Here is a 25,201-nt window from a genome sequence, read left to right as displayed (position 1 = left end):
ACAAACCATGCAAGCAATAGAAGCAGGTAAATAACTCCCAGATCTAAAGTTCACAGAAGTGAGGAGTCCACTGCCATGAAGACAGATATCACAGCAAACAGTCTAGAAGCCCGTTATTTGCAGGCCACATTCTCAGTTCAGCACAGAGATGAGTAAACCTCACAAGCAGTGAGCTGAACATTGCCCATCCCTCGCCTCCGTCCCAGACACCCTGACCTTTTTGATCTAGCCCGGCACTTAAATCAGTCAAACATCGCCTTGTCCCTCAATCTTGGGTCCAGGCCCCGCTGCCTCACCCTAGGCCTGCAGCTTCACATTGGCTCCAAGTCCGCTCGAACAATGGCCATTCCCTGCTCTTGGTTCCAGGCCCTGCCGCTTTGACTTGGCCTGCACATGCCACACCGCAACCATCCTGCACCTTTCAGAGTTCAGTTCACACCGCAAAAATGAGAGATTGTACAGGACTGAGTCCTGACGAAGGGTCTCGGCCCGAAACATCGACAATGCTTCTCCCTATAGATACTGCCTGGCCTGCTGTGTTCCACCAGCATTTTGTGTGTGTTGCTTGAATTTCCAGCATCTGCAGATTTCCTTGTGTTGGAGTATTTGGTAGTTTTGTTTGCTGCAGTATGTCGTTGCTGTGCTTCACCAGCACCATCTTAAACCGGAGTGACCAGAGGCAGCTGCAGCAGAGTAGATGCCCAGCGATTAAGGTGCTGGACAACTGAAGTGGGACACATAGAGCCATGGAATGGTAATGCCAGGCCTGCACAGCAAGCACCTCCCAGCTTCCACCCAAATCATAACCTGCAGCCTTTCTCAACCACAAGTCCTTTATTCACCCGTGGAACCAGCCAGCCTCAACCAGTTTCTCCTAGACTTCCGTTAGCTTGTTGCCTTATCATTTTCAAGTACCTGTTCTCTTTTGTGTCATGGCCCCTCGTAGCTTGTTATTTTGCAGTTTATTATTAAAAAGATCACTCTGCGCGAGATCGTTTCTGTTGCTCTGCATTTAGGTCAAACCTCCTTTACTTTGCCTGACACAGATGGAAACAGATGGAAACAGCTCCCTTGGGCCAATAACCATGGGGAGAATGAGAAATCGTGGTGTAAGTGAGAGTGATTGTGGTCTGTGCATTCGCTGTACTTAGCTTGGCCCGGTGGCATAGTGAGCCAAGCCACTGACTCAACATTCCAGGGTTCAATTCTGGTTTGCGGTGCAGTAGATGTGGGATCTGCATGTTCTCCTTGTGTCATGGGCTTTCCCGTTTCCTCTCACATCCTCAAGACATGTGGGTTGGTGGACTAATAGTCCACTGTGAATTGTCCCCTATGTGTGAGCGAATGTGGGGGTGAGAATTGTTGAGCATGTGGGGAAAATGAAATGGGTTAGAGTAGGATTAGTGTAAATGGATGATTGATGGTTGGTGTAAATGCAAAGATTCATAGAGAGATTCTGCAAGGTAGCAAGGCCATTCGGCCCACTGCATCCATGCCAACCAACAATCACTAGCTACATTCATCCCATTTTTATCCTGGGATAAAAATGGGATGAATGGAACTAGTGATTGTTAGAAACAGGTCCTTTAGTCCATGTTGCCTCTCTCCATATCTCTATGTGTCCTGCAGAGTACTCTCAGCCCTTCACTGCAGCTGTCCTACAAATCTCTTCTGGGCCCCTGGATTTCAGTTCTTGTGCCTCTGCCTCTTCCTTAGAGTTTCCAGTCTTATCGATTTCACCTTCCTGAGTGATCTCAGGAAATGGCGTTCTCTGCATGGCCATCTTTGTCTGTGAGGAGCTAGAAGAGAAGGAATGATGTAGAAAGACAAGCTGAGGAAATGTCTTCACTCACCCCAGCTGCCCTTTCAGCAGACGGAGTAGGGAAGTGAGCTGGATTCAAATGCTCTGACCGAGGGGCAGTGATGATGGTTTTGAGCATCCAACAGCTGAGACTAGGAAAGAAAGCAGCTTATGAGTTATCAAGGACCAGAAGTGGGTAAGTGGGACTAGTGTAGGAGTGACAAGTCTCCAGTATTCCTAGAGCCAGAGTCATACAGCATACAGCCCTACCTGTTGCCTCTTCATCCATCTCCTGTAATCTCATTTGCCCACATTAGGACCATATCTTTGTGTACCTGGACCCGTAGCTCCTAAGTGGAGCAATAGGTCATCAATGACCTTCCATCTCCATCATCTTCTGAAGTCAATGGTATGTTTGGAGTTCATCAATGTTTCTGTAATCCATTGCATCCCTTTGTACAGAGGTTGGCCTATACAGCTCCTTTATCCGATCCCATCAACTTCTGAGTCAGAAAGTTCCAGACATCAATCATTATCAGTATGAAAAAACTTTCCTTTTAAATCTTATAAAAACACAAAATGCTGGCAGAACTCAGCAGGCCAGACAGCATCTATGGGAGGAGGTAGTGACGAGTTTCGGGCCGAAACCCTTCATCAGGAGCCAGCATTTTGTGTTTTTATTTATTTCCAGCACCTGCAGATTCACTCCTGTTTCCTTTTAAATCTTATTCCTTTCAGTTTAAACCTTGTTTTTGATAAATTTACCATGGGTTAAAAGTTCTGACTTTGCTAATTGTGCCTTTGGTAATTGTACCTACCTCTATCCAGTCATTTCTCTCTGTCTTTGGCTCAGGGAAAACAAACCCAGTCTACCCAACGTTTCCCCATCACTGCAGAAGAGGTTTACCAGCAGCTTTAGACTAGACAGCATGTGCGATAAGGAGAGGTTAGACCAACAGAGTTTGTTTTCTCTGGAGAGGCAGAGGCTGAGAGGAGACCCGATAGAAGTTTGTAAGGTTATGAAAGGTATAGGAAGAGCAGACAGCCAGCGTGTTTTCCCATGGTTGAAATGTCTAATACAGAGGAATGCATTTAAGTTGTTCAACAGGAATGTGCACACGAGTTTTTCTACACAGTGGAGCAGGCATGTATTGCCAGAGTTGTCAGTGGGAAGCGAATTCAAAAGGGGCACTTAAGAGACTCTTAGATAGGTACATTGCCAGCTGGTGGTGTAGCGGCATTGGCTCTGGACTTTCAGACAAATGGCCTTGGGTTCGAATCCGGCCGGCTCCTTGCATGCTTTTCATTGAGCATTGGGCAAGTAACTTGGCCTCGTTAAAAAGCAGACAAAATGCTAAGGAAACTGCAAAGTTGCCACCCAATGTGTCACAAGGCGTGGGGTGGAATGACAACAACAAGATAGACGCATGGGTGTTGCAGAGAATTCAGGAATGTGGACATTGTGTAGGCAGTTTAAATACGAGTTTATTTAGCTTAGCCTGACACTGTAGGCCAAAGGGCCTGTACCAGTGCGGAGACAGTTATGGATCTATGTATCCCGGTGAATCTCCTTTGAATCCTTCTACTGTACCCTTTGTGCTGTAAGGCTGAAGAGTTCTGAGCTGAGAAAGCCTAACAGTCAGCAGGGTTGGGAAGCTGTCTGTTTTGATACTGAAGCTACTTCCTCTTCAGAAACTCCTGCTTTCAGTAAATTGGTGCATCAATTAGAACCAACTGCTGCTTGCAAGCGAACAGATGGAGGTGTGAATACTACGCTGTACACTGAGAGGAATCTTCATTACATTCAACATGGCTAATAATTAAACTGAAACTGTTTGAAACAAGAAAAACTTTGTATCATGTCTTTCCTGTTTTCCATTCATACTAAAGAGATGAGATACCTGCCACTGGTCTCATTGAACTCAGGCAGCTGGCTCGTGCACAGCAAGCTTGCACTAGGAACAGTGTTAAAGTGGGTGGACAGTCTGTTTTTGGTCTAATTTTGGATCAGTTGTTGGCCAGGGCACTGGGGCAATCTGGCTCCTCGACGGATCTACGTTCCCCACTCTCCTCCCAGCCAACTGAGAGAGCTTAGCAGACAGGGAGCATGCCATCAGTGTTTCAGTAGTTCAATTTAATATCAGGGAATATATACAGTATAAAACTTTAAATTCTTATTCTCCACAGACATCCTCAAAACAAAAATTCCCTAAAGAATGGAGGAAAGAAACATCAGAACCTAAGACCCTCCCTCCCCCTTCACACACACCAAGGCTTCGACCCTCCCCCTCTCTCTGCTTGCAACAGCAAAAGTACCAACCCTCCCCTCCCCCACCATACGAACAATAGCAAAAGCCCCCAGAAGGCACATTGATCTAGACTTTACCAAGAACTACCATGCCAAAACTTCGGTATCTCACTAGCGAGTGAGAGAGAGATAGCTCCTGTGACAACGTTCTGACGTTACCGTGTTCTGCCTCATTTTTCCGAGTCCCCCAACTGAAAGAACAGCCGGTTCTCACTCACTTGCCATCACAGAGAAAGAGAGGATTGTTCGAGTGCAGGGGCCTTCTCCCGACAGCAGCACACACCCGTCGCCAAGCTGCCGTCGCCCGTGACACTTCAGTTGCCGACATTGATGAGGAACCAGGTCACCTACAGGCCTGCACACATGTGGTTTACATGGGAGATCAGAGAACATGCCGTGACCGCCTCTGGAAGAACATGAACGGCAAACTAAATGATGCAACTTATGTTAAAGAAGCTATTTATTTTAAGGAGTAACAAACGATCAGCTGAAGAACCGGGTCGAGCTGTGTGGGAGGAAAGAATCCCCTGTACGACAACGCCTCCACTTCCTCAGGAGTCTGCGGAGATTTGGCATGTCGTCAAAAACCTTGGCAAACTTCTGCAGATGTGTGGCGGGAAGTGTGCTGACTGTCTGCATCATAGCCTGGTATGGGAACACCGATGCTTTTGAATGGAAAATCCTATAGAAGGTAGTGGATTTGGCCAGAACGTCACGGGTAAAACCCTCCCCATCACTGAGCACATCTACATGAAATGCTGCTGTAGGAAAGCAGAAACCATCATCAAATATCATCACCATGCAGACCATACTCGTTTCTCTCTGCTGCCATCAGTAGAAGGCACAAGCACCTCCAGGTTCCAGAACAGTTGCTACTCTTCAACGATCGGGCACTTGAACAAAGGAGGATATCTATTGAGATGTTCCCACAACCAATGACCTCACTTTAAGGTGTCTTTATTTTGCTCTCGTTTATTGCTATTTATTTATATTTGCCTTTGCACAATTTGTTGTCTTCCATGGTCTTCCTCTTTCATTGATTCTCTTTACAGTTACTATTCTATAGATTTGCTGAGTATGCCCACAGGAAAAAGAATCTCAGGGTTGTATGTAGTGACATGTACGTTCTCTGATAATAGATTTTACTTTGAACTTTGAGCTGCCAATGTTTTGGATTGAAATCCTGCATGGCGACAGAATCATTTCAGAAGTTACTTTGTGTACAAGCACTTCTACTGCACTCCAAGAATGGGATGTGGGAATAGAATTGTCATGTGGACAGCGGAAGTAGTCAAGTCAACGGGGGTGAAGGAACCAGGAACTGAGATGGATGCTAACCTCTCTACTTGACATTAGGGAATTAAGCTTATGTTGCCCTGGTAACACCTGAGGAGAGGCACTCCCAAGACAATGGACAATGAGGAAAGATATTATCACTCACAGAACTCCTACTTTATAGACAAGAGAAAATCTACAGGTGCTGGAAATCCGAGCAACACACACAAAGTGCTGAAGGAGCTCAGCAGGCCAGACAGCATGTATGGGAAAGAGTACAGTTGATGTTTTCAACTGAGACCCTGCGGGCAGGACTGGAGAAAAATAGATGAGTTAAAAGGGGAGGGAAGGGAGAAGCACAAGGTGACTGGTGAAACTGGGAAGGGGAGGGGTGAAATAAAGAGCTGGGAAGTTGATTGGTGAAAGAGGTACAGGGCTGGAAAAAGGGGAGCCCTATAGGAGAGAACAGAAGGCCATGGGAGAACGAAAACGGGGGAAGGCACCAGAGGGAGGCAATGGGCAGGCAAGAAGATAAGGTGAGAGAGGGAAAGGGGGGTAGGGATGGTGAAGGGGGACATTACCAGAAGTTCAAGAAATCAAAGTTCATGCCAGCAGGTTGGAGGCTATCCAGACAGAATATAAGGTGCTGTTCCTCCAACCTGAGTGTGGCTTCATCACCACAGGGGAGTAGGCCACAGATTGACATACTGGGATGGGAATGGGAAGTGGAATTAAAATGGGTGGCCACCGGGAGATCCCGCTTCTTCTGGTGGATGAAGCGTAGTGCTCGACGAATCAGATCTCAGGATGAGGCTTTTCATTCCAGAACAAAGGAGATGTCCTCCTTTTTCAAAGAAAGGGGCTTCCTTCCTCCACCATCAACATTGCCCTCAACCTCATCTCTTCCATTTCATGTATGTCTGCCCTCACCTCATCTTCCTGTCATCCTACCGGGAATAAGGCTCCTCTTGTCATCACCTACCAACCCACTAGCCTCCATGTCCAGCACATAATTCTCCGGAACTTCCGCCACCTCCAACGGGATCTCACCACCAAACACATCTCCCCCAACTTCAGCTTTCCACAGGGATCACTCCCCACGTGACTCCCTTGTCCATTTGTCCCTCCCCACTGATCTCCCTCCTGGCACTTATCCTTGTAAGCGGAACAAGTGCTACACCTGCCCCTACACCTCCTCCCTCACCACCATCCAGGGCCTTAAATAGTCTTTCCAGGTGAGGAGACACTCCACCTTTCAGTCTGTTGGGGTCATGTGCTGTGTCCGGTGCTCCCAGTGTGGCCTCCTGTGAGACCCGATATCGCTTGGGAGACTGCTTCGCTGAGCATCTATGCTCTGTTTGCCAGAAAAAGCGGGATCTCCCAGTGGCCACACATTTTAATACCACTTCCCATTCCCATTCCGATACGTCCAGCCATGGCCTCCTCCACTGTCGGGATGAGGCCCACTCAGGCTGGAGGAGCAACGCCTTCTATTCCATGTGGACAGCCTCCAACCTGATGGCATGAACATCGATCTCTTCAACTTCCGGTAATTGCCCCCCACCCTCCTTCAGCATTTCCCATCCCCTTTTCCCTCTCTCATCTTATCTCCTCGCCTGCTCATCGCCTCCCTCTGGTGCTCCTCCCTCTTTTCTTTCTTCCATGGTCTTCTGTCCTCTCCTATCAGACTCCCCCTTCTCCAGACCTGTCTCTCTTTCACCAATCAGTTTCCCAGCTCTGTACCACCCTCCCCCTCCTGGTTTCACCTGTCACCTTGTGCTTCTCCCTCCCCTCCACCTCCCACCTTTTAACTCTACTCATCTTTATTTTCTCCAGTCCTGCCGAAGGCTCTTGGCCGAAACTCTTTTCCGTAGATCCTGCCCTGGCCTGCCGAGTTCCTGCAGCACTTTGTGTGTGTTGGTCGCTTTTTCAGATGCTGAGTTTCTCACTTGGGCTTTAGTTAACTTTAATTTGAGTACTGCCGATGGGATCAGGGTGGTGCAATCCAATTCCAAGGCATGTAAGGGTCATAAAGGAGAAGACAGTGTGCCTTCATACTTTATCGTTGTTAGAATCGAATGGAATAAAACTGTTCCTGGCAGGGGTGTCAGTGTACCACCCGTCATATGGAAGACAGGTTCAAATCCACACCAGTGAGGAACAGTTTTTAGGTGGCGCGACGATGCCGCTGTTGGAGCCATTTCCTCACAGCGTCAGAGAGCCAAGTACGACCCCGACCCCGGGTGCTGCCTGTGTGGAGTCTGTCCTTCCTGCGACTGGGTGGCTTTCCTCTGGGAGCTCCAGTTTCACCTCACATCCCAAAGACACGTGGCTTTGTGGGTTAATTTGCCCCTCGCGTGCATGAGGGTGGTAGAGCGGTATCAGTGTGGATTTGAGGAGGAGATTGGCTGGTGTTCAGCGTGGACTGCATCCTGTGCTGTATTTCTCGGAACAGTGGAGTCGGTCTTCAGTGAAGCCAGGGGCCGGCGAAAGCAGAGACTACATGCTGGGTTCCAGAATACGTTCAGGGTTGAGGACTTGCCAGGGACTCTCCTTGAATTGGGGATCTAGCCCTGATTCTAACCAGAACAGGCCGTTGAGTTGACCATAACGGCACCGATAACAACCTCTGCGTCAGGAGCAGGGTAAGGCCACCCGGCCCATCGCCGCTACTCCGCCATTTGTTGGAGTCATGGCTGACCTGCTTTGTAAATTCAGCTCCGCATTCAATCCCCCCCCCAATCACCCTATCCCTGGTAGCATTTCACCCAGCCCTCCCACTACCCCTTTTACTAAGCATCACCTCTCACTGCTTCAAAAATACCCAAAGACTCTGATTCCACTGAAGAGAATTCCAAATGCTCACACCCTCGAGAGAGAGAGAGAGAGAGAGAGAGAGAGAGAGAGAGAGGTCGGATTAAGGTTCTGTGGAAAGGCAGGTTCCAGAACTGATAGTTGTAGGAGAGTGATGGTTCCTTTCTCTACAACCTAACATCACGTACCCGACGCAGACCGGGAGACCATTTCGCTGAACATGTACGCTCTGTCCACCAGAGCAAGCAGGATCTCCCAGTAGCCACACATTTTAACTCCACGTCCCATTCTGATATATCTATCCATGGCCACCTCGACTGTCAACATGAATCCAAACTCAGGTTGGAAGAACAACACCTTATATACCGGCTGGGTAGCCTCCAACCTGATGGCATGAACATTGACTCCTCTAACTTCCGTTAATGCCCCTCCTCTCCTTCTTACCCCATCCCTGACATATTTAGTTGTTTGCCTGTTCTCCATCTCCCTCTGGTGCTCCCCCCCCCTCCACTCCTTTCTTTCTCCTGAGGCCTCCCGTCCCATGATCCTTTCCCTTCTCCAGCTCTGTATCACTTTCACCCATCACCTTTCCAGCTCTTAGCTTCATTCCACCTCCTCCAATCTTCTCCTATCATTTAGCATCTCCCCCTCCCCCTCCTACTTTCAAATCTCTTACTATCTTTCCTTTCAGTTAGTCCTGACGAAGGGTCTCGGCCCAAAACATCGACAGCACTTCTCCCTATAGATGCTGCCTGGCCTGCTGCGTTCCACCAGCATTTTGTGTGTGTTGTTTGAATTTCCAGCATCTGCAGATTTCCTCGTGTTTGTATTTTCTGATATTAACTGGTTTCTCACTCCACAGATGCTAATTGACTGGCTGAGTTCTTCCAGCAATTCTCTTTTTGTTTGAGGTGCTCCCTCACTCATATAAACTCCTGCGAATTCTCAGAATTTTCCTGAGTGCTTTGTTAGAGACTGCAGTGCTGAGGGAGCACCCAACTACCTTGGGAAAGGCCTATTGGAGTGTAGAGAGCAGGAAGTGAGGAAGATCAGCACACTTGGAGGGAGGTTCTGAGAAAAGTGTTGAAGAAGCGGCACGGGGCCAATTGAGATGCAAGGAAAAGATGTAGATACTGGAAATCTGAGGCAAAAATAAGAAAATGCTGGAAACACTCAGCAGAGCAAACAACATCTGTGGAGAGGGAAACACTGAAAGTTTCAAGTCAAAGTTACAATGGAAATGTGCGACAAACAGCAGAGAGTTTTAACGATGGCTGCTCTGTCAGAGGGACATCAATAGGGAGTAAGAAATGCATTCAATGAGAGGGGAAACAACATTGAAGCCATAAGCAAGAGACACATAGAATGGCAGGATATCTGAAATACTGAAGTAAGCCAGGAATAACCAGAGGTCAGGCAGTGTCTGTACAGAGAGAAAGTCACAGAGAGTACTGCACTGTGTGAGGGGCTGTATCGAGAGGGCTTGGCATTGTTGGTGGAGCTGTACTGAGGGAATACTGCATTGTGGGAGGGACGATACTGAGGGAGTGATGTACTCCTGGAGGGACAGTACCAAGGGAGCGATGTACTCCTGGAGGGGTCATATTGAGGGAGTGATGTTCTGGAGGGACAGCACTGAGGGAGTGATGAACCGAAGGGATGGTACTGAGGGAGTGATGTACTGGAGGGACGGTACTGAGGGAGTGATGAACCTGAGGGATGGTACTGAGTGAGAGATGTACTCCTGGAGGGGCAATACAGAGTGAGTGATGTACTGGAGAGACGGTACCGAGGGACTGATGTACTCTTGGAGGGATGGTTTTGAGTGAGTAATGTACTGGATGGACGATACTGAGGGAGTGATGTACTCCTGGAGGAATGGTACTGAGGGAGTGATGAACCGGAGTGATGGTACTGACGGTGTGATGTACTGGAGGGACGGTACTGTGGGAGTGAGGTACTGGAGGGATGGTACTGAGGGAGTGATGTACTGGAGGGATGGTACTGAGGGAGTGATGTACTGGAGGGACAGTACTGAGGGACTGATGTACTGGAGGGATGGTACTGTGGGAGTGATGTACTGGAGGGATGGTACTGAGGGAGTGATGTACTGGAGGGACGGTACTGAGGGAGTGATGTACTGGCTGGATGGTACTGAGGGAGCGATGGTACTGAGGGAGTGATGGTACTGAGGGAGTAAAGTACTCCTGGAGGGACGGTACTGAGGGAGTGATGTATTGGAGGGACGGTACTGAGGGAGTGATGGTACTGAGGGAGTAATGTACTCCTGGAGGGACGGTACTGAGGGAGTGATGTACTGGAGGGACGGTACTGAGGGAGTGATGGTACTGAGGGAGTAATGTACTCCTGGAGGGACGGTAGAGAGGGAGTGATGTACTGGAGGGATGGTACCGCAGGAGTGATGGTACTGAGGGAATAATGTACTCCTGGAGGGACGGTACTGAGGGAGTGATGTATTGGAGGGACGGTACTGAGGGAGTGATGGTACTGAGGGAGTAATGTACTCCTGGAGGGACGGTACTGAGGGAGTGATGTACTGGAGGGACGGTACTGAGGGAGTGATGGTACTGAGGGAGTAATGTACTCCTGGAGGGACGGTAGAGAGGGAGTGATGTACTGGAGGGATGGTACCGCAGGAGTGATGGTACTGAGGGAATAATGTACTCCTGGAGGGACGGTACTGAGGGAGTGATGTACTGGAGGGACGGTACTGAGGGAGTGATGTACTGCAGGGATGGTACTGAGGGAGTGATGCACCATCAATAACTCACACTGAGACGTAAGGCGAGATATCGGCTTTTATTGACTGGAAGAAGGAACCAGGAGTGAGTGTCCATCATGCTATGTCCTGGAGACTGAGGCCGAGCGTCAGGCCTCAGATCGCCTTTATACAGGGGCCTGTGGGAGGAGCCACAGGAGCAGTCAGCAGGGGCGTGGTACTGAGGGAGTAAAGTACTCCTGGAGGGACGGTACTGAGGGAGTGATGTATTGGAGGGACGGTACTGAGGGAGTGATGGTACTGAGGGAGTAATGTACTCCTGGAGGGACGGTACTGAGGGAGTGATGTACTGGGGGGACGGTACTGTGGGAGTGATGTACTGGAGGGATGGTACTGAGGGAGTGATGTACTGGAGGGACGGTACTTTGGGAGTGATGTACAGGAGGGACGGTACTGAGAGAGTGATGTACTGGAGGGACGGTACTGAGGGAGTGATTTGTTGTGATGTTCAGAGGCTGTATCTCTGCTGGTAGCATTTGGAACGTGTGGAGCTGAGAAGGAAGAGTTGCCGAGGCAGAACCTCAGACATGTCGTGGTGGCACTATCGTAGTGAGAAAACTCCCTCCAAGTGATAATGACATTGGAGGTTTACGAACAGCTTCATCCAGGGTAAAATAACTATCGAAAATGTGTACTTATGGAAAGGCACCGAATTTCTTCCATCCATCCCTCCACCTCTGTCTCTCTACCTCCCCCTCCCTTTCTCTCTCTCTCTCCCACTCTTTCCTGCTTTTTCCCTTTCTCTCTCTCTCTTTCTCTCTCAGTCAGCACCTTGTTTTCCTCCCTGTTTGTCTCGTATTGTCACCACCTGTGCAAATGAGTGTCAAGCGGCTTATTTGTAATGTTTTGGTATTCTGATTCGGGTGAAGTGTATTACACGGAGCCTCTGGAAGTGAGTGATGATTTGAATAGGTTCTGTTGAAGTACAGTAGTACCAAGAATTTGTAACCAGGAGTCTGTTGCAAACTGTCACCTCATTATTTCTGATACTAATCAATGTGAAGACTGCTAGAAATTAACTGAGTGATTAGAATCAAAATGCAGAAGCTCTAACCACAGCAGCACAGAGCTCAAAGTGAGGGCACAAATGAGCTGTGAGCCAGAAGCTCTGTCACAGAAGTGGGTGTGGGCCCTTTCACAGAGCCCTGGGGGCAGGGGCCTGACTGATATGAGGACCTCTCTCCCCCCTATCCTCCCCTGCCTCTCCCTCTGACTTTTCTCTTTCGCTAGCTTTCATCTTTTCCATCCCGTTCCCGCTTCTCCTCCTGTCTCCATGTGATTTCTTTACCTGCTCTAGTTCCCTCACTCTTCAGCCTCCTGTTTCCCTCTCCCTCGAGCTGCCTCCCATGCGTGTGACCCTGTCCTGGTTGGTGCAGAATGGCAGCAGTGCACAGGTCGGCTCTACACGTGTGCGAAAGGCCCCGGGACCCACCGGTGGGTGCGGTGACTCACTCTGCAGGTGCTCCTGCCGGCAGCTGGGATCTCGTTACCCGGGGGCCCAGAGGAAGTAACTCGATGTAAAGGGCTGTGTGCACTTCTGTGAAATCAGGAAGGTCCTCGGCTGATTTTACATGGATGCGTTCAAAGGGGAAGCAGTCTTGAACTTGAGCAGATTTGGTTTCCGAGATCTTTGTAAGTTCACTGGATCAGTGTAAGCCAGGCCCAGTGAGCAGGGGACGTATCCTGCTGAGATCAGGAGGTGTTCGGAATCTCTGGTAGCAAAACAAGAGGCAATGTAGCTCTGACCCAGTCTACTCGCTGTAATAATGAAGCACCATCTGCTTTCTAATACTGAATTTATATTGCCTTTCACTTTGCAGGTATGTGTTATTCACTGACGTACTTACATTTGGAGTGGTCTATCAGGACGGCATCCAAAACAAAGCTTTTCACTTTATCTTGGTGCATGTGCCATCAATAAGCCAATTACCAAATACTAGTTACGGCCAGGGTACCATTCAACACAGCAGAGAGCCCGAAATTGTTTCACACTGACTGATGTGCTTTTGGAGGGTGGTGTCAGGAGCAGAGACCAATCAGAACGCTGCGAAGTCACAGTCGGAGTTCGTTACCTTATGCACGAGAACGTGTCTGCAGACTTGCCACCACATTAGAAGCATGTAGCATTATATCTGTGTTTGTAATGAACACATAGCTGGGGTGAGTGGGTGGGGGAGTTCCTGGTTGGGAGCACAGGGGCAAATTGGACTGGGCTTTGTGATATCATGGACAAGAACAGAGGAAGGTTCCTGGGGCCGAGTGGCCCTCTTGCAGTGGGGTGGTCTAAATCAGGCACGATGACTGAGCTCTGTGCCAAGTCGTACTCACACCTCCTGAACCGAGACCTGTGAGACTGCCTGTGTATCAAAGAACTGTGAGGGGCCAGAGCCTCCTGAAATGGGAGGGCTACGTACCCAGTGAAGGCAGGCCAGGGCCATCTGTGACACAGAGGTCAGGGTGCACAGGATCTGAGCACCGTCAGCTCAGCTGTGAGGTTCACTGCTCACAGGCACTGAACAACGATAACCGGAGGGTATCTCAGCCTGGAGACCATGACAAGAGGAAAGAATATAATCCAGGGCTGAGTTATAGGGCAAGAATGGACAGGCCTAGAGCGTATGAGACTGAGAGGTGGTCTCATATGAAGCCATGAGGGGCATCGATTGTATTCAGTTCTCTTTCACAGGTTTGGGGAACCAAGAACTAAAGGGCATGGGCTAAGGTGAAAGGGCAATGACTTAGCAGGGATTTGAGGGGCACCTTTTTCAACAAATGGTGGCGTGTTTGTGGAATGAGGCGGTGGTTGAAGGAGGTGTGATAACAACTGCTAAAAGTCATGTGGACAGCTACGTGGATAGGAAGGGTTTATAAGGTTATTGGCCAAATACAGGCTTGGGTGGGGCATCTTGGTTAGCAAGGACCAGTTGGGCTGATTGGCCTCCTTGCTGAATGACCAGCGGAGAGAAAGTTGGCACCTTCAGGGGAGGAAGGAGAGTATCAGCAGCTTCAGGAGAGGGGCAGTCAGAAGATTCGAGGGAGGGGGAGAGGGAGAGTCTGCAACTTCAGAGGAGGAGAGAACGAATCTCCTCCTGGGCTTTGGAAGGAGGTCTGGTGTGCGGGTGTGTTTCTGTTTCTACTTGAGATGCATTTCCTGTGTATTTGGGGTTGATGTGTTTTGGTGGTTTCTCTCTGTGCAGGCCTACCCCCCTTCAGACAGAGTCATGGAGGAAGTATTCATTAAAAGGTCCCAGCAGAAGAAGAAGACCTCCCCACTCAACTACAAGGAGAGATTGTTCATCCTGACTGACACCAAGATCTCATACTATGAATATTTCAGTGAGCGGATGGTAAGTGAAAACTTTTTAGGAGTTGACTCTGCACCAATCAGTCGAATCACTAAAGATCAGCTTCCATACGATCTCTCAACAACATTCAGTCCACGCCATTCGGCCTCGCTGTCTATGGCCTCCCGCCCGGTTACAACAGGGCCCAATGTAAGCTTGAGAAACAACTTCTCATCCTCCGTCAGGGCACATTGCTTAACCCTGCAGGGGCCGGTAATGAGTTTCCCAGCTACGGATAACCTGCCATGTGTTGTCAATCTCTTCCCTGCTTTCTCTTCCATTTGTATGTCCTGACTCGGTCAGCACCTCCCAGAGGGCTGGGCTATACAACTTCACCCAGGCTTCCCAACATTAGCACCATGCTACTCAGAGAAAGGAGTTAACTGTCTGTGTACTTGGTGTTCATTATTTCACCCCTTCACATGCTCTGTTCCACCCATTCCCCTCTGCCAACTTCCCTACCACTTAGATTAACTCACTTCCTTTCTTCCCCAGTTCTGGTGAAGGGTCCCAACTTGGAAATGTGATCCGTTGCTCTTTTCATAGGTACTGCCTGACTTGCCAAGTGCTTCTTGTGTTTGTTTCGGGATTCCGACATCTGCGGTTTGATTTGCTTTGCCTTGTTTGACAGTCAGTTTAATAATAATAAATAATAAAAAAACTTTATTTATATAGCACCTTTAAGATGCTGGCTCAAGATGGTTTACATAGATTGTAAAGATAAACCAATGTAGTGAAAAAAAATAGAAGACAAAGTTAGAAGCGTTATATAGAATAAAATGTAATCGAATATACCATATACATAAATGTATTCAATATTAAAAGGCATTAAGTGACCCTATAAGAAAGCTGAATTAAAAAGGTAGGTTTTTAGAAGTGTTTTGAAAGGACCCTCTTGTTGCTTATCCAGTTGCTGATCTCCTCCCAGCTCAGGCTGGGTCTTGGTGTACAGGGTTACCCCCACCGGTCGCCACTGAGCAAGAGCCCTGGCATCTCAGGAACCATGGAGAAGGGCTACCTTCTTCAAGCAGTGGAAATCTGAGGGGCCTTCATGGGTCAGATGTTGAGATGTTTCCACCTGTGGGGGAATCATGAACAAGGGGACTTGGTTATCAGATGAGGGGCTGGTCAGTAGGAATTGAGCTGAAGGGAAATGTCTTCACTGAGCATTGGAACTCTGTCCCCAGAGGCCAGATTATTAAATAAATTCAAGTGGAGATAGAGAGCTATTTGAGGAATAGAGGAATTGAGGTTATGGGGAACAGGCAGAGAAGAGGAGTTGGCAAGCCATGATCAGATTGAGTGGTGGAACTCACCTGAGGGGCCAAGCGGCCTCCATCTGCTCTTACTGTCTCCTATTCTTGCCCTGGTTCCAGGTGGATTTGGGCTCTAGTTAATCTGCTGCTGGAACCTGCTGCCTCAGTATCGGCTTTAATGCCTCCTGTGGGTGTTAAGTATAAAGGCAGCGAGGGGCTGTGGCACTACAAGTCAGATGTCGAGCAACCGCTGAGAAACTAACAGGGGTTTCGGCAGTGTCACAGCTTTTCTCACCCTCTTTATGAAGAAGGAAAGCTGTGACTGGCATCTTTATGGAGAGCGGCCACTGCTGAGGCAGCCCGTGAGTGAGCTGTACAGAGAACTGAGTGAGCAGCAGCCCAGGAGCCAGTGAGGGAGTGACAGTGAAGTGGGAACAGGCTCTTTCAGGGGTGGGGTTCGAAATCATGAGGGGTGTGGGGTCACTAAAGTTTCATCTGTTTTCCCTCCAGAAACGGGGAGGCAAGAAAGGTTCGATTGAGCTGGACAAAATCAAATGTGTGGAGATGGTGAGGGCCGAGGAGAACTGTCCGATCGAAAGGCAGTACCCATTCCAGGTCAGTCAGCGTCTATCAGCTTCCTGAAGAATCACTCTTATGATACTGGGATATTGGAAAGGCACACCTCCCTTATTCCTCCCCTGCACCCCCTAACCAGGCAGCGTGTGTGTCCTTGAGCAAGGCACTTACCCACACACTGCTCCTGCACATTTACCGCCCAGCAGCGGCATTTGCTGCAGTACGGACAAGACAAGACAAGACACCAACAGGTCACAGCTGATCCACCCTAGTTTTTGTCTGTATCACTCGATGTTCTACTGATCTCTCTATCATCTCCTGGTATCCCCAGCCTTTGGGGAGATATTGTTTCACTTTAACCTGGAAACGTGCTCTGTGACATTAACACTTAGTGCTTGTCAAGGCCCTTCGTGGTAGGCTTATTCAGAGGATTAAGATGAATGGGCCCACAGACATCTGGTTATTTGCTTATTTATTGCGATACAGAGCGAAATCGGCCCTTTGAACCGCACTGCCCAGCAATTTAACCCTCACCTAATTACAGCACAATTTACAATGACCAATTGATCTATCAACTGGCATGTCTTCGGATGGTGGGAGGAAACCCACGTGGTCACGGTGAGAACGTACAAGCTCCTCACAGACAGAACTCAGCATTGACAGACGGTAGCGGTTGATGGGTTGGAGATCCATGACTAACGGTGACCTCTGCCGTTTGCGATTTATGTAAATAACTCGGATGAGAACGTGGACGGGTGGGTTACTAAGCTTTGCAAAGATTGGTGGTGTTGTGGCGTGCAGTGAGATATAGATCAGTTGCAGATATAGGGGGAGAGAGTTGAACCTGGCCAAGTGTGATGTGTTGCACTTTGAGACATCAAAGGGGCAGTACACAGTTAGTCAAGTCTGCTGTCATACCAGGCGGGACCCTTAACAGTGTTGATACACTGGAGTCCAAATCCATAGCTCCTTTAAAGCGGCTGCATGGGTTGATAGGATGGTAAAGAGAAGGCACATGGTTAGTCGAAACATTCCGTTCAAAATTAAGCTGTGTTGCATCTTTATCAAGCCCTAGTTAGGCTGCATCTGGAGGACAGCTTTCAGTTCTTGGTGCCCCAGTACAGAGAGGATGTGGATCCTTTGTTGAGGGCGCAGGAGAGATTTACCGGGACGCTGCCTGGAGTAGCGGGCATCCGCTACAGAGAACTTGGGTTGTTTTCTCTGGAGTGGCAGAGACTGAGAGATCTAACAGGAGTTTATATTATGAGAGGCATTGTTAAGGTAGACAGCTGGTATCAGTCCAATATATCAAAATCTCTAATCGCAGAGGTGTCTGCCTGTTCAAAGGAGATGTATGGGGCAGGATTTTGATGTAGAAGCTGGTGAAATGCACTGGTGTTGATGATAGTTAAGGCAAATATAATAGAAGCATTTTGATGGGCAAATGAATGTGCAGAGCATGAAGGGATATGTGTTGGAGACTAGTTTAATTAGTTCAGCACAACATCAGCCTGTTTCTGTTCAGTGATAGCCCTGTGCCATTTCTGTCTTTTGCTCTGAATTCTAGCAGAACAATTTGCTTTTCAGTAAACAGATGATCATATCTGGTTAATGAATGAGTGAGATTCTGTTTGCTTTCATGGCTCAGGGACATTGGTACTTCAGAGTTCAACATTGTCAATTGCATCAAGCAATTGTAAAGGTACAGTCATCAGAGTATAGGATTGATTGAGTTAAAATGTTTATTGATCTCATGTTGTCACAGCAGGGAGGTAGTGCTGATAAGCTCCCACTACCTATAAAGTGTTCCAAATGGTGTGCAACTCTAACAACCAAGTCCAGCTCTTGGCCTTCATGTGTGGCTTAGCTGCTAGGCCTGGCAGAACTGTTTCTACTGACAAGAGAAGGGGCAAAGGCAGACTGCAAAGGGGCAAAGACGCCTCAAAACTGGTTGCTTTGGGCGGTTGGGACTCGTCAGTCTTGAACAGCAGCCCACCTAGGAGAAGAAAATTTCTGATTTCAGACTTCCAAGAGAAAAAAATAACCATGTCAGTGAGGGTCAGAGTATTTGCTGGAAATCAGTAAAGGACAGGCCAACCCGTCTCAGACTGATCAAATACCAATTGCAACTGTGGGACGATGGCAATGCGGAACCGCTCAGCAGGAAGGGGAGCGTCCATCGCTGAACAGGCCAGATCTGACCAAAACTGGAAAAGATGCTTATCTGAAGTTGCAGAATTCATTGTTGGGTTCCAACATGTCCAATGGAAGATAAGATATAGAAACTTCTGCCTCCACTGGGGTGCAACTGGCCAGACTAAGCTTACTGTGCCTCACCTAGTACGTGGAATGGCCTACCCCTCTACACCTGGCTCACAGCTGACAGGCAGACCTCAGTTTGTGCGGCTTCAGAGCTGTGTGTCAGACATGGGTATGAGCAGCACTGGGGCCCCCACAGGGGACTGTACTGGCTCCTTCCTGTTCACCCAGACTTTAGATACAACACTGAGTCATATCATCTGCAGAAATTCTCTGATGACTCAGCAATGGTTGAGGATGGGAGGATGAATACAGGGCCCTGGTGGAAGACTTTGTCAAATGATGCAAGCTGAGTCATCTGCAGCTCAGCATCAGGAAGTCAAAGGAGATGGTGAAGGACTTTATGAAGACCAAGCCCGCACTGCTGCTTATTACTATTGATGGTGAGGACATGGATGTGGTGTGTGCACCTGGATGACGGACTTGAGTGGATCACCAACACAGAGGCTGTGTACAAGAAGGGTTAGAGTCGCCTCTACTTCCTGAGGAGACTGACGTCCTTTGGCGAATGCAGGCCTTTCCTTCACGTGTTCTGCCAGTCTGTTGTCATCAGTACAATCTTCTATGCGGTGGTGTGTCGGGGCAATGGCAACAGGCTCAATAAACTGATTAGAAAGGCTGGCCCTGTTATAGGAGTCAAACTGGACACACTGGAGACTGTGGTAGAACAAAGGACCCTACAGAAAATCCTGGCAATTCTGGACAATGTTTCTCACCCTCTGCGTGCCACCTTGGCTGAACAGAGGATCACTTTTAGTAACAGACTAAGACAACGGCGCTGCTCCAAAGAGCGCTGTATGAGGTCATTCTTACCCTCGGCCATTAGGCTCTATAGAGACAACCTATAGCTGGGGAAGTGATGACCCCCTCCTGTTAGACTGATTGAGGTAACGTATTTTTTATTCTTTCTTACTTCTGTTTTAATATTTGTATATTTGTGTATCTGTGCACTTGTAATGCTATTGTGACACTAGTTTCCTTTGGGATTGATAAAGCATCTATCTATCTATGATTGGGCACTGCTCTTGAATTGGAGGCTGGGACTGGACCCTGAGTTTTGAGATCCCTGTAATTAATCTGCTGTTCCTTGTAAGGGACAGGCCTGTTATCCCATTCAGAGACCCTGGAAAGGGGTTGGTTCAGCTCTGACACCATTTCTTCCCAATTCACAGCCTTCTCTGAAAGGAAACAACACACGCTCTCCAATCTAGTGTTGATGGAGGAGATTGTTTCACTTCCCTAAATGTGGACACTGTCCTGAGGACTAACTTGAACGATGCTGTACCTCAGAATGGTGAAGGGTCAAGGGTCAAGGGCAGAGACTCTCTTTCTTGAAGTCCATTTGTAAAGGGGTGATGAACTAATCTGCAGTAACTAATATGCATTCACAGAATGTAATATTTTCCTGGATATTTTAAGGGAATATTTCACCACCTTGCACTTGGAACTGGTGTCCCTTATAAGGGCTCAGAGCTCTCACCTGGGTGGAATTGATCACCCTGTGTGAGCCAGGATAGGGGAGATAATGCAGTGTTTTACTGTGTGAGGTGATGAGCTGATGGAAGGCTGAATGGTCTTCACAGGGTCCTCAGTCAGACGAGGAGAACCGTGCAGCCACAGGGAGCCACCAGCTGATATCCCCATACAGGGAGGGGATGCCATAGCGGGATTACACGCTTGGCTTGAGTGGGGAGGGAGCCATGAAGGTAATGACCCGTTAGGCTGAGCTCCACCCAGAGGCCCCCAGACCCAGATCTGAGAGCATAGGGCAGGACTATAGACACGGGCAAGACACACAGGCATACCATTCTAAATTGATCCAAGCAAACTACCCTCAACCCTCCCCTCTCTCCTCCTGATCTACCCAATTCCTCAAAGATCCGCTACACCCCACTACCTTGCCTCTTTCTTCTTATTTCCCCTCCTCCACCCACTCTATCTGCCTATCACTCACACACTCTTCCCCCTGGGTCCCCTCCCTCAAGCATTCCATACACTCACTCCACTTCCCTTGTTTCATTCCATGCTCCACCTTTCTCTCCTTTCAGACTCTATCATCAGCAGCCCCTTGGCTGGTTGAGCAGCGTCTGAGTGAGAAAAGGAATTGTTGATGCTTTATGTCAAAAATCTGCATCAGGACTGGTCTATTCTTTCAGTCCAGGTGAAGGACTTAACCAGCAACATTGACTGCCCATTCCTCCCAAAGATGCTGCCTGAACCTCTGAGATCCTCCAACAACCTGCTTGTTGCTCTTCCTTCAGGGAAGAGAGATGGAAGCCAGAAAGGTTGCCCAGAAACACAAAAGGTTCTGCAGATGCTGGAAATCCAGAGCAACGCACACACAGGCTGGAGGAACTCAGCATGTCAGGCAGCATCTGTGGGAATGAATAAACAAGCCGAGACTCTTCATCGGTACCGGAAAGAGAGGGGGATGAAGCCAAAGTGGGAATGTGGTGGGGGGGGGGGGGGGAGCATGAAAACTAGAAGGCGATTGTGAAGCCGGGTGAGTGAGGGTGGGGGTGAAGTAAGAAGCAGGGAGGTGTTAGTTGGAAAAGATAAAGGGCTGAAGAAGAAGGATCTGATAGGAGGGGGAGTGGACCATGGGAGAAAGGGAAGGAGGAGGGGCACCACGAGGAAGTGGTATGCAAGTGAGGAGAGGAGATAAGAGGCCAGATTGGGGAATTGAAGAAGGAGAGGGGAGGGGAAAATAGAAATAAATTACCAGAATTTGGAGAAATCAATGTTGATGCCATTAGGCTGGAGGCTACCTGGACAGAATTGAGGTGATGTTCCTCCACTCTGAGAGTGGCCTTATTCTGGCAAAAGAGAAGGCCATGGATTAACACGACAGAATGGGAATGGGGATAGAAATTAAAAGGGTTGGCCATCAGGAAATCCCAGGAGGTGCTTGATAATGAGGACCCCCAGACTACAATGGGTCTCATCAATGTTGAGTAAGCTGTATTGGGAGCAGACGACCCCCATAGATTCACAAATGAAGTGTCGCCTCACCTGGAAGCAGTGTTTTGGGTCTGAACAGGGGAAGTTGAATGGGCTGGGGTAGCAGGTGTGCAGGGATAAGCGGCAGGAGGGGGAAATGGATAAGGGAATCATGGAGCGAGTGATCTCTGCAGAAGGTGGAGAGTGGGGGAGGTAAAGATGAGTCTGATGGTAGAGTCCTGTTGCAGGTGGTGGAAGTTGTGTAAAATGCTGTGTTGGATGTGGAACCTTGGGGTGTGGTAGATGAGGACAAGAGGAACTCTATCCCTGTTAAGCTGGTGGGTTGAGTGTGGCTCTTTGGGAAACAGAGGAGATGTAGTATCAATGGGAACCCTATTCTTTAAAGGAGGACATATCTGATGTCCTGGAAAGGAAAACCTCAGAGTATAGATAGAGTCCATGGAGGCGAGGACTGGTTTTGTGATGTGTGGAGCTGTGTCAACCACTCTCTGCAGTTTCTTGTGGTCACAAGCAAATTAGTTGCTAAACTAAACCTTGATCTACCCAGATCTTTCTGCATTGGTGCTGCTTCCAGCACCCATGCTGAGCTCATCAGCTGTGCCTTCAACGTCCACCCTGTCCTCAAATTTACTTGGTCCATCTCTGACAACTCTCTCCCCTTTATCAATCTCTCTGTCTTCATCTCTGATTACCGATAACTTTTGTAAACCTTCTGTCCCTCACAGATATGATAACTGTTCCTCTTCCCACCCTGTCAAAATGTACTCCCTCACAAAAAATGCTATTCCCTTTTCTCAGTCCCTCTGTCTCCACTGCATCAGTTCTCAGGATGAGGCTTTCGATTCTGGAACATCTTCAAACCACAGGGTTTCCCTCCCTCTGCCATCGATGCTGTCCTTACCTGCATTTCCTCCATTTTCCATTCACTCCATCAGGGGTAGGGCTTCCCTTGTCCTTACCTGTCACCCCGCAAGCCTTCGTATCCAGCATATAATTCTCTGTGACTTTGGCCATCTACAATGGGTTCTTACTACTATGCTGCTCTTTCCCTCCACCACCCCCAGGGATTGCTCTCTACGTGACTCCCTTGTCTTTCCCTCCTGCCACCTCTCCCTGCAAGCGGAACAAGTGCTGCCCCTCCTCCCTCACCACCGTTCCCAAGCACTGCTTCCAGCTGAGGCGACACTTCACCTCCAAGTCTACTGAATCTGGTGCTCCTGGTGTGGACTCCTTTACACCCGAGGTAGACCGGAGAATAGCTTTGTTGAGCGCCCTCACTCCATCCACCACAAAAGGCTGGATTTCCCAGTGGCCGCCCATTTCAATTCAACTTCCCATTCCCATTACAACTTGTTAGTCCATGGCCTCCTCGACTGCCTTGGTGTGGCCAAAAACTCAGGTTGGAAGAGCAATAACTCATATTTTGTCTGGGTAGTCTTCAATCTGATGGCATGAACATTGATTTTAGTAACTCTCAGTAATTTCTGCCCTCTCCCTTCATTCTGTTTCCATTCCCCAATCTGGTTCCACTCTCATCCCTTCTCTTCATCTGCCCATCACCTCTCTCTAGTTCCCTTCCTCCTTCCCTTTCTTCCATTGTCCGCTGTCCTCTCCTATTAGCTCTTCCCTCCTTTTGCTCTTTACCCTTTCCACCTATCACCTCCCAGCTTCTTTCTTCATCCCCTTCCTCCTCCCACCTACCTGTCAGCTGCCAGCTTGTACTCTTTCCCTCACCCGCTCCTGACCCTTCCCTTTCCCAGTCTGGATGAAGGTTTTGGCCCAAAATGCCAACTGTTCATTGCCCTCCTCCAGCATTTTGAGTGTGCTGCTCAAGATTTCCCACATCAGCAGAGTCTCTGGCATGTTCTTGCATCCAGATAGGATGCTTTCTGTGGTGCATCAAGGAAATCTGGTGAGGTTTGACGGAGCTTTGCTAAATTTCATTGGCCTCCTTAGGAAGAAAAGGCTTTCCTGGCTGTGGTGTCTGTGTGGGGAATGGCACGGTGAGAGTTCAGGCCAGTGACCCTGAACCTGCTTGTGTAGTGGCGGGTCTGAGAGCTGAGGTGAGTGTCTGTGTCTGGTCTCTCTGGCTTTTACTTACGCCTGACCTCCTCTTCCGCAGATTGTGTACGACGAAGGCCCTCTCTACGTGTTTGCAAAGAATGAGGACGTGCGCAGCCAGTGGATAAAGGAGTTGAGCAGCAGTTACGTCATGCCACTTTACTAAACCGCACGGTCACAGCCGATTACTGTTAGATGGCCAGTGACGGGGTCTAGTCACTTCCACTGGGAGAACCTTTCCCTCTTGCCATGTGCTGGACTGTTTAGGAATCGCTGGACGTTCTAGGCACCATCCAGAGCAGGGTGACTGTCCCCTGCAGACACTAAGTGTCAGCTTAGATCCAGCTTTGTGTTGTTTTGCTTGTTGACCGCAGCAACCTCGAACTGGAGTAACACACTGATAATTAGAGGAGCTCAGAGGAGCAGGCAGCATCTATGGAGAGAAATGGACAGTCAAGAACTTCCATCGGGACTAAAAGATAGAGGGGAGATAGACAGTATAAAGATGTGGAAAATGATAGGTGGATCACTTCCAGCTATCATCTCATAGAACATAGAAATCAACAGCTCATTACAGGCCCTTCGGCCCACAATGTTCTGCCAACCATGGAACCTACTCTGGAAACTGCCTAGGATTTCCCTACCGCATAGCCCTCTATTTTTCTAAGTTCCATGTACCAATCCAGGAGTCTCTTAAAAGATCCTATTGTCTCTGCCTCCTCCACCATCGCCGGCAGCCCTTTCCATGCATTTACTACTCTCTGTGTAAAAAACTTACCCCTGACATCTCCTCTGTACCTACTTCCAAGCACCTTACAACTATGCCCTCTTGTGTTAGCAATGTCATCCCTGGGAAAAAACCTCTGACTATCCACACGATCAATGCCTCTCATCATCTTGTACACCTCTATCAGGTCACCTCTCATCCTCCGTCGCTCCAAGGAGAAAAGGCCGAGTTCACTCAACCTATTCTCATATGGCATTCTCCCCAATCCAGGCAACATCCTTGTAAATCTCCTCTGCACCCTTTCTATGGTTTCCACATCCTTCCTGTAGTCGACATTTTGGGCTGAGACTGGAAGGGAGGGGGGAAGAAAACAGAATAAGAAGGTGGGGAGGGGAGGAAGGTGTCAGATGATGGGTGAGACTGGGAAAGCAGGAGGACGTGAAGTAAGGAGCTGGGAAGTTGGTAGGTGGAAGAGATAAAGAGCTGGAGAAGGAGGAATCTGATAGGAGAGGGTAGAAGACCAATGAAGAAAGGGAAGGGAGAGAAGCACTTGGGGAAGGTGAGGAGATAAGCTGAGGGAGGGAAAAGGGGATGGGAAATGGTAAAGGTGGTGGGGGGTAGTCAGTTATTTGAAGTTCGAGAAATTGATGTTCATGCCGTCAGGTTGGAAGCTATACAGGCAGAATAGAAGGTGGTGCTCCTCACCTCCACTCTTGGCCAAGCCTCTCTCCCTCAGCCACAAGAAAATAACACTTACCCCTAAATCCCAGCAGTTCAATGCATTTGACAGGAGAAGTGTTGTGATGGAAGCAGACTGGGGAGAACGCAGAGGAGATTCACTGGGACATTGTTTGGATGGGAGGACTTGAGATTGGGGTAAAGTGGATAGGCAGGGGTCATATTCGCTCGAGTGAAGCAGGCTAAAGAAAGACCCGACGGGTAATAAGAGGCTTGGATGA

General features: G+C 48.7%; 1 protein-coding gene across 2 annotated transcripts in view; it reads left to right on the top strand.

The window, feature by feature from the left end:
- The window catches only part of btk (Bruton agammaglobulinemia tyrosine kinase), a 99,432-nt gene that overhangs the window by 25,118 nt on the left and 49,113 nt on the right, over nt 1–25,201 (top strand). For both annotated transcript variants that reach the window (XM_059977361.1, XM_059977359.1), the window contains exons 2-4: nt 14,196–14,345; nt 16,109–16,213; nt 23,577–23,658. In XM_059977361.1, the coding sequence (XP_059833344.1) occupies nt 14,220–14,345; nt 16,109–16,213; nt 23,577–23,658 (313 nt within the window). In that variant the 5' untranslated portion in view covers nt 14,196–14,219. The remainder of the gene's footprint in view (nt 1–14,195; nt 14,346–16,108; nt 16,214–23,576; nt 23,659–25,201) is intronic.

This window comes from Hypanus sabinus, chromosome 8 (assembly GCF_030144855.1).
Source record: "Hypanus sabinus isolate sHypSab1 chromosome 8, sHypSab1.hap1, whole genome shotgun sequence".
Lineage (NCBI taxonomy): Eukaryota > Metazoa > Chordata > Chondrichthyes > Myliobatiformes > Dasyatidae > Hypanus > Hypanus sabinus.
This window is presented reverse-complemented; position numbering and strand designations above follow the sequence as displayed.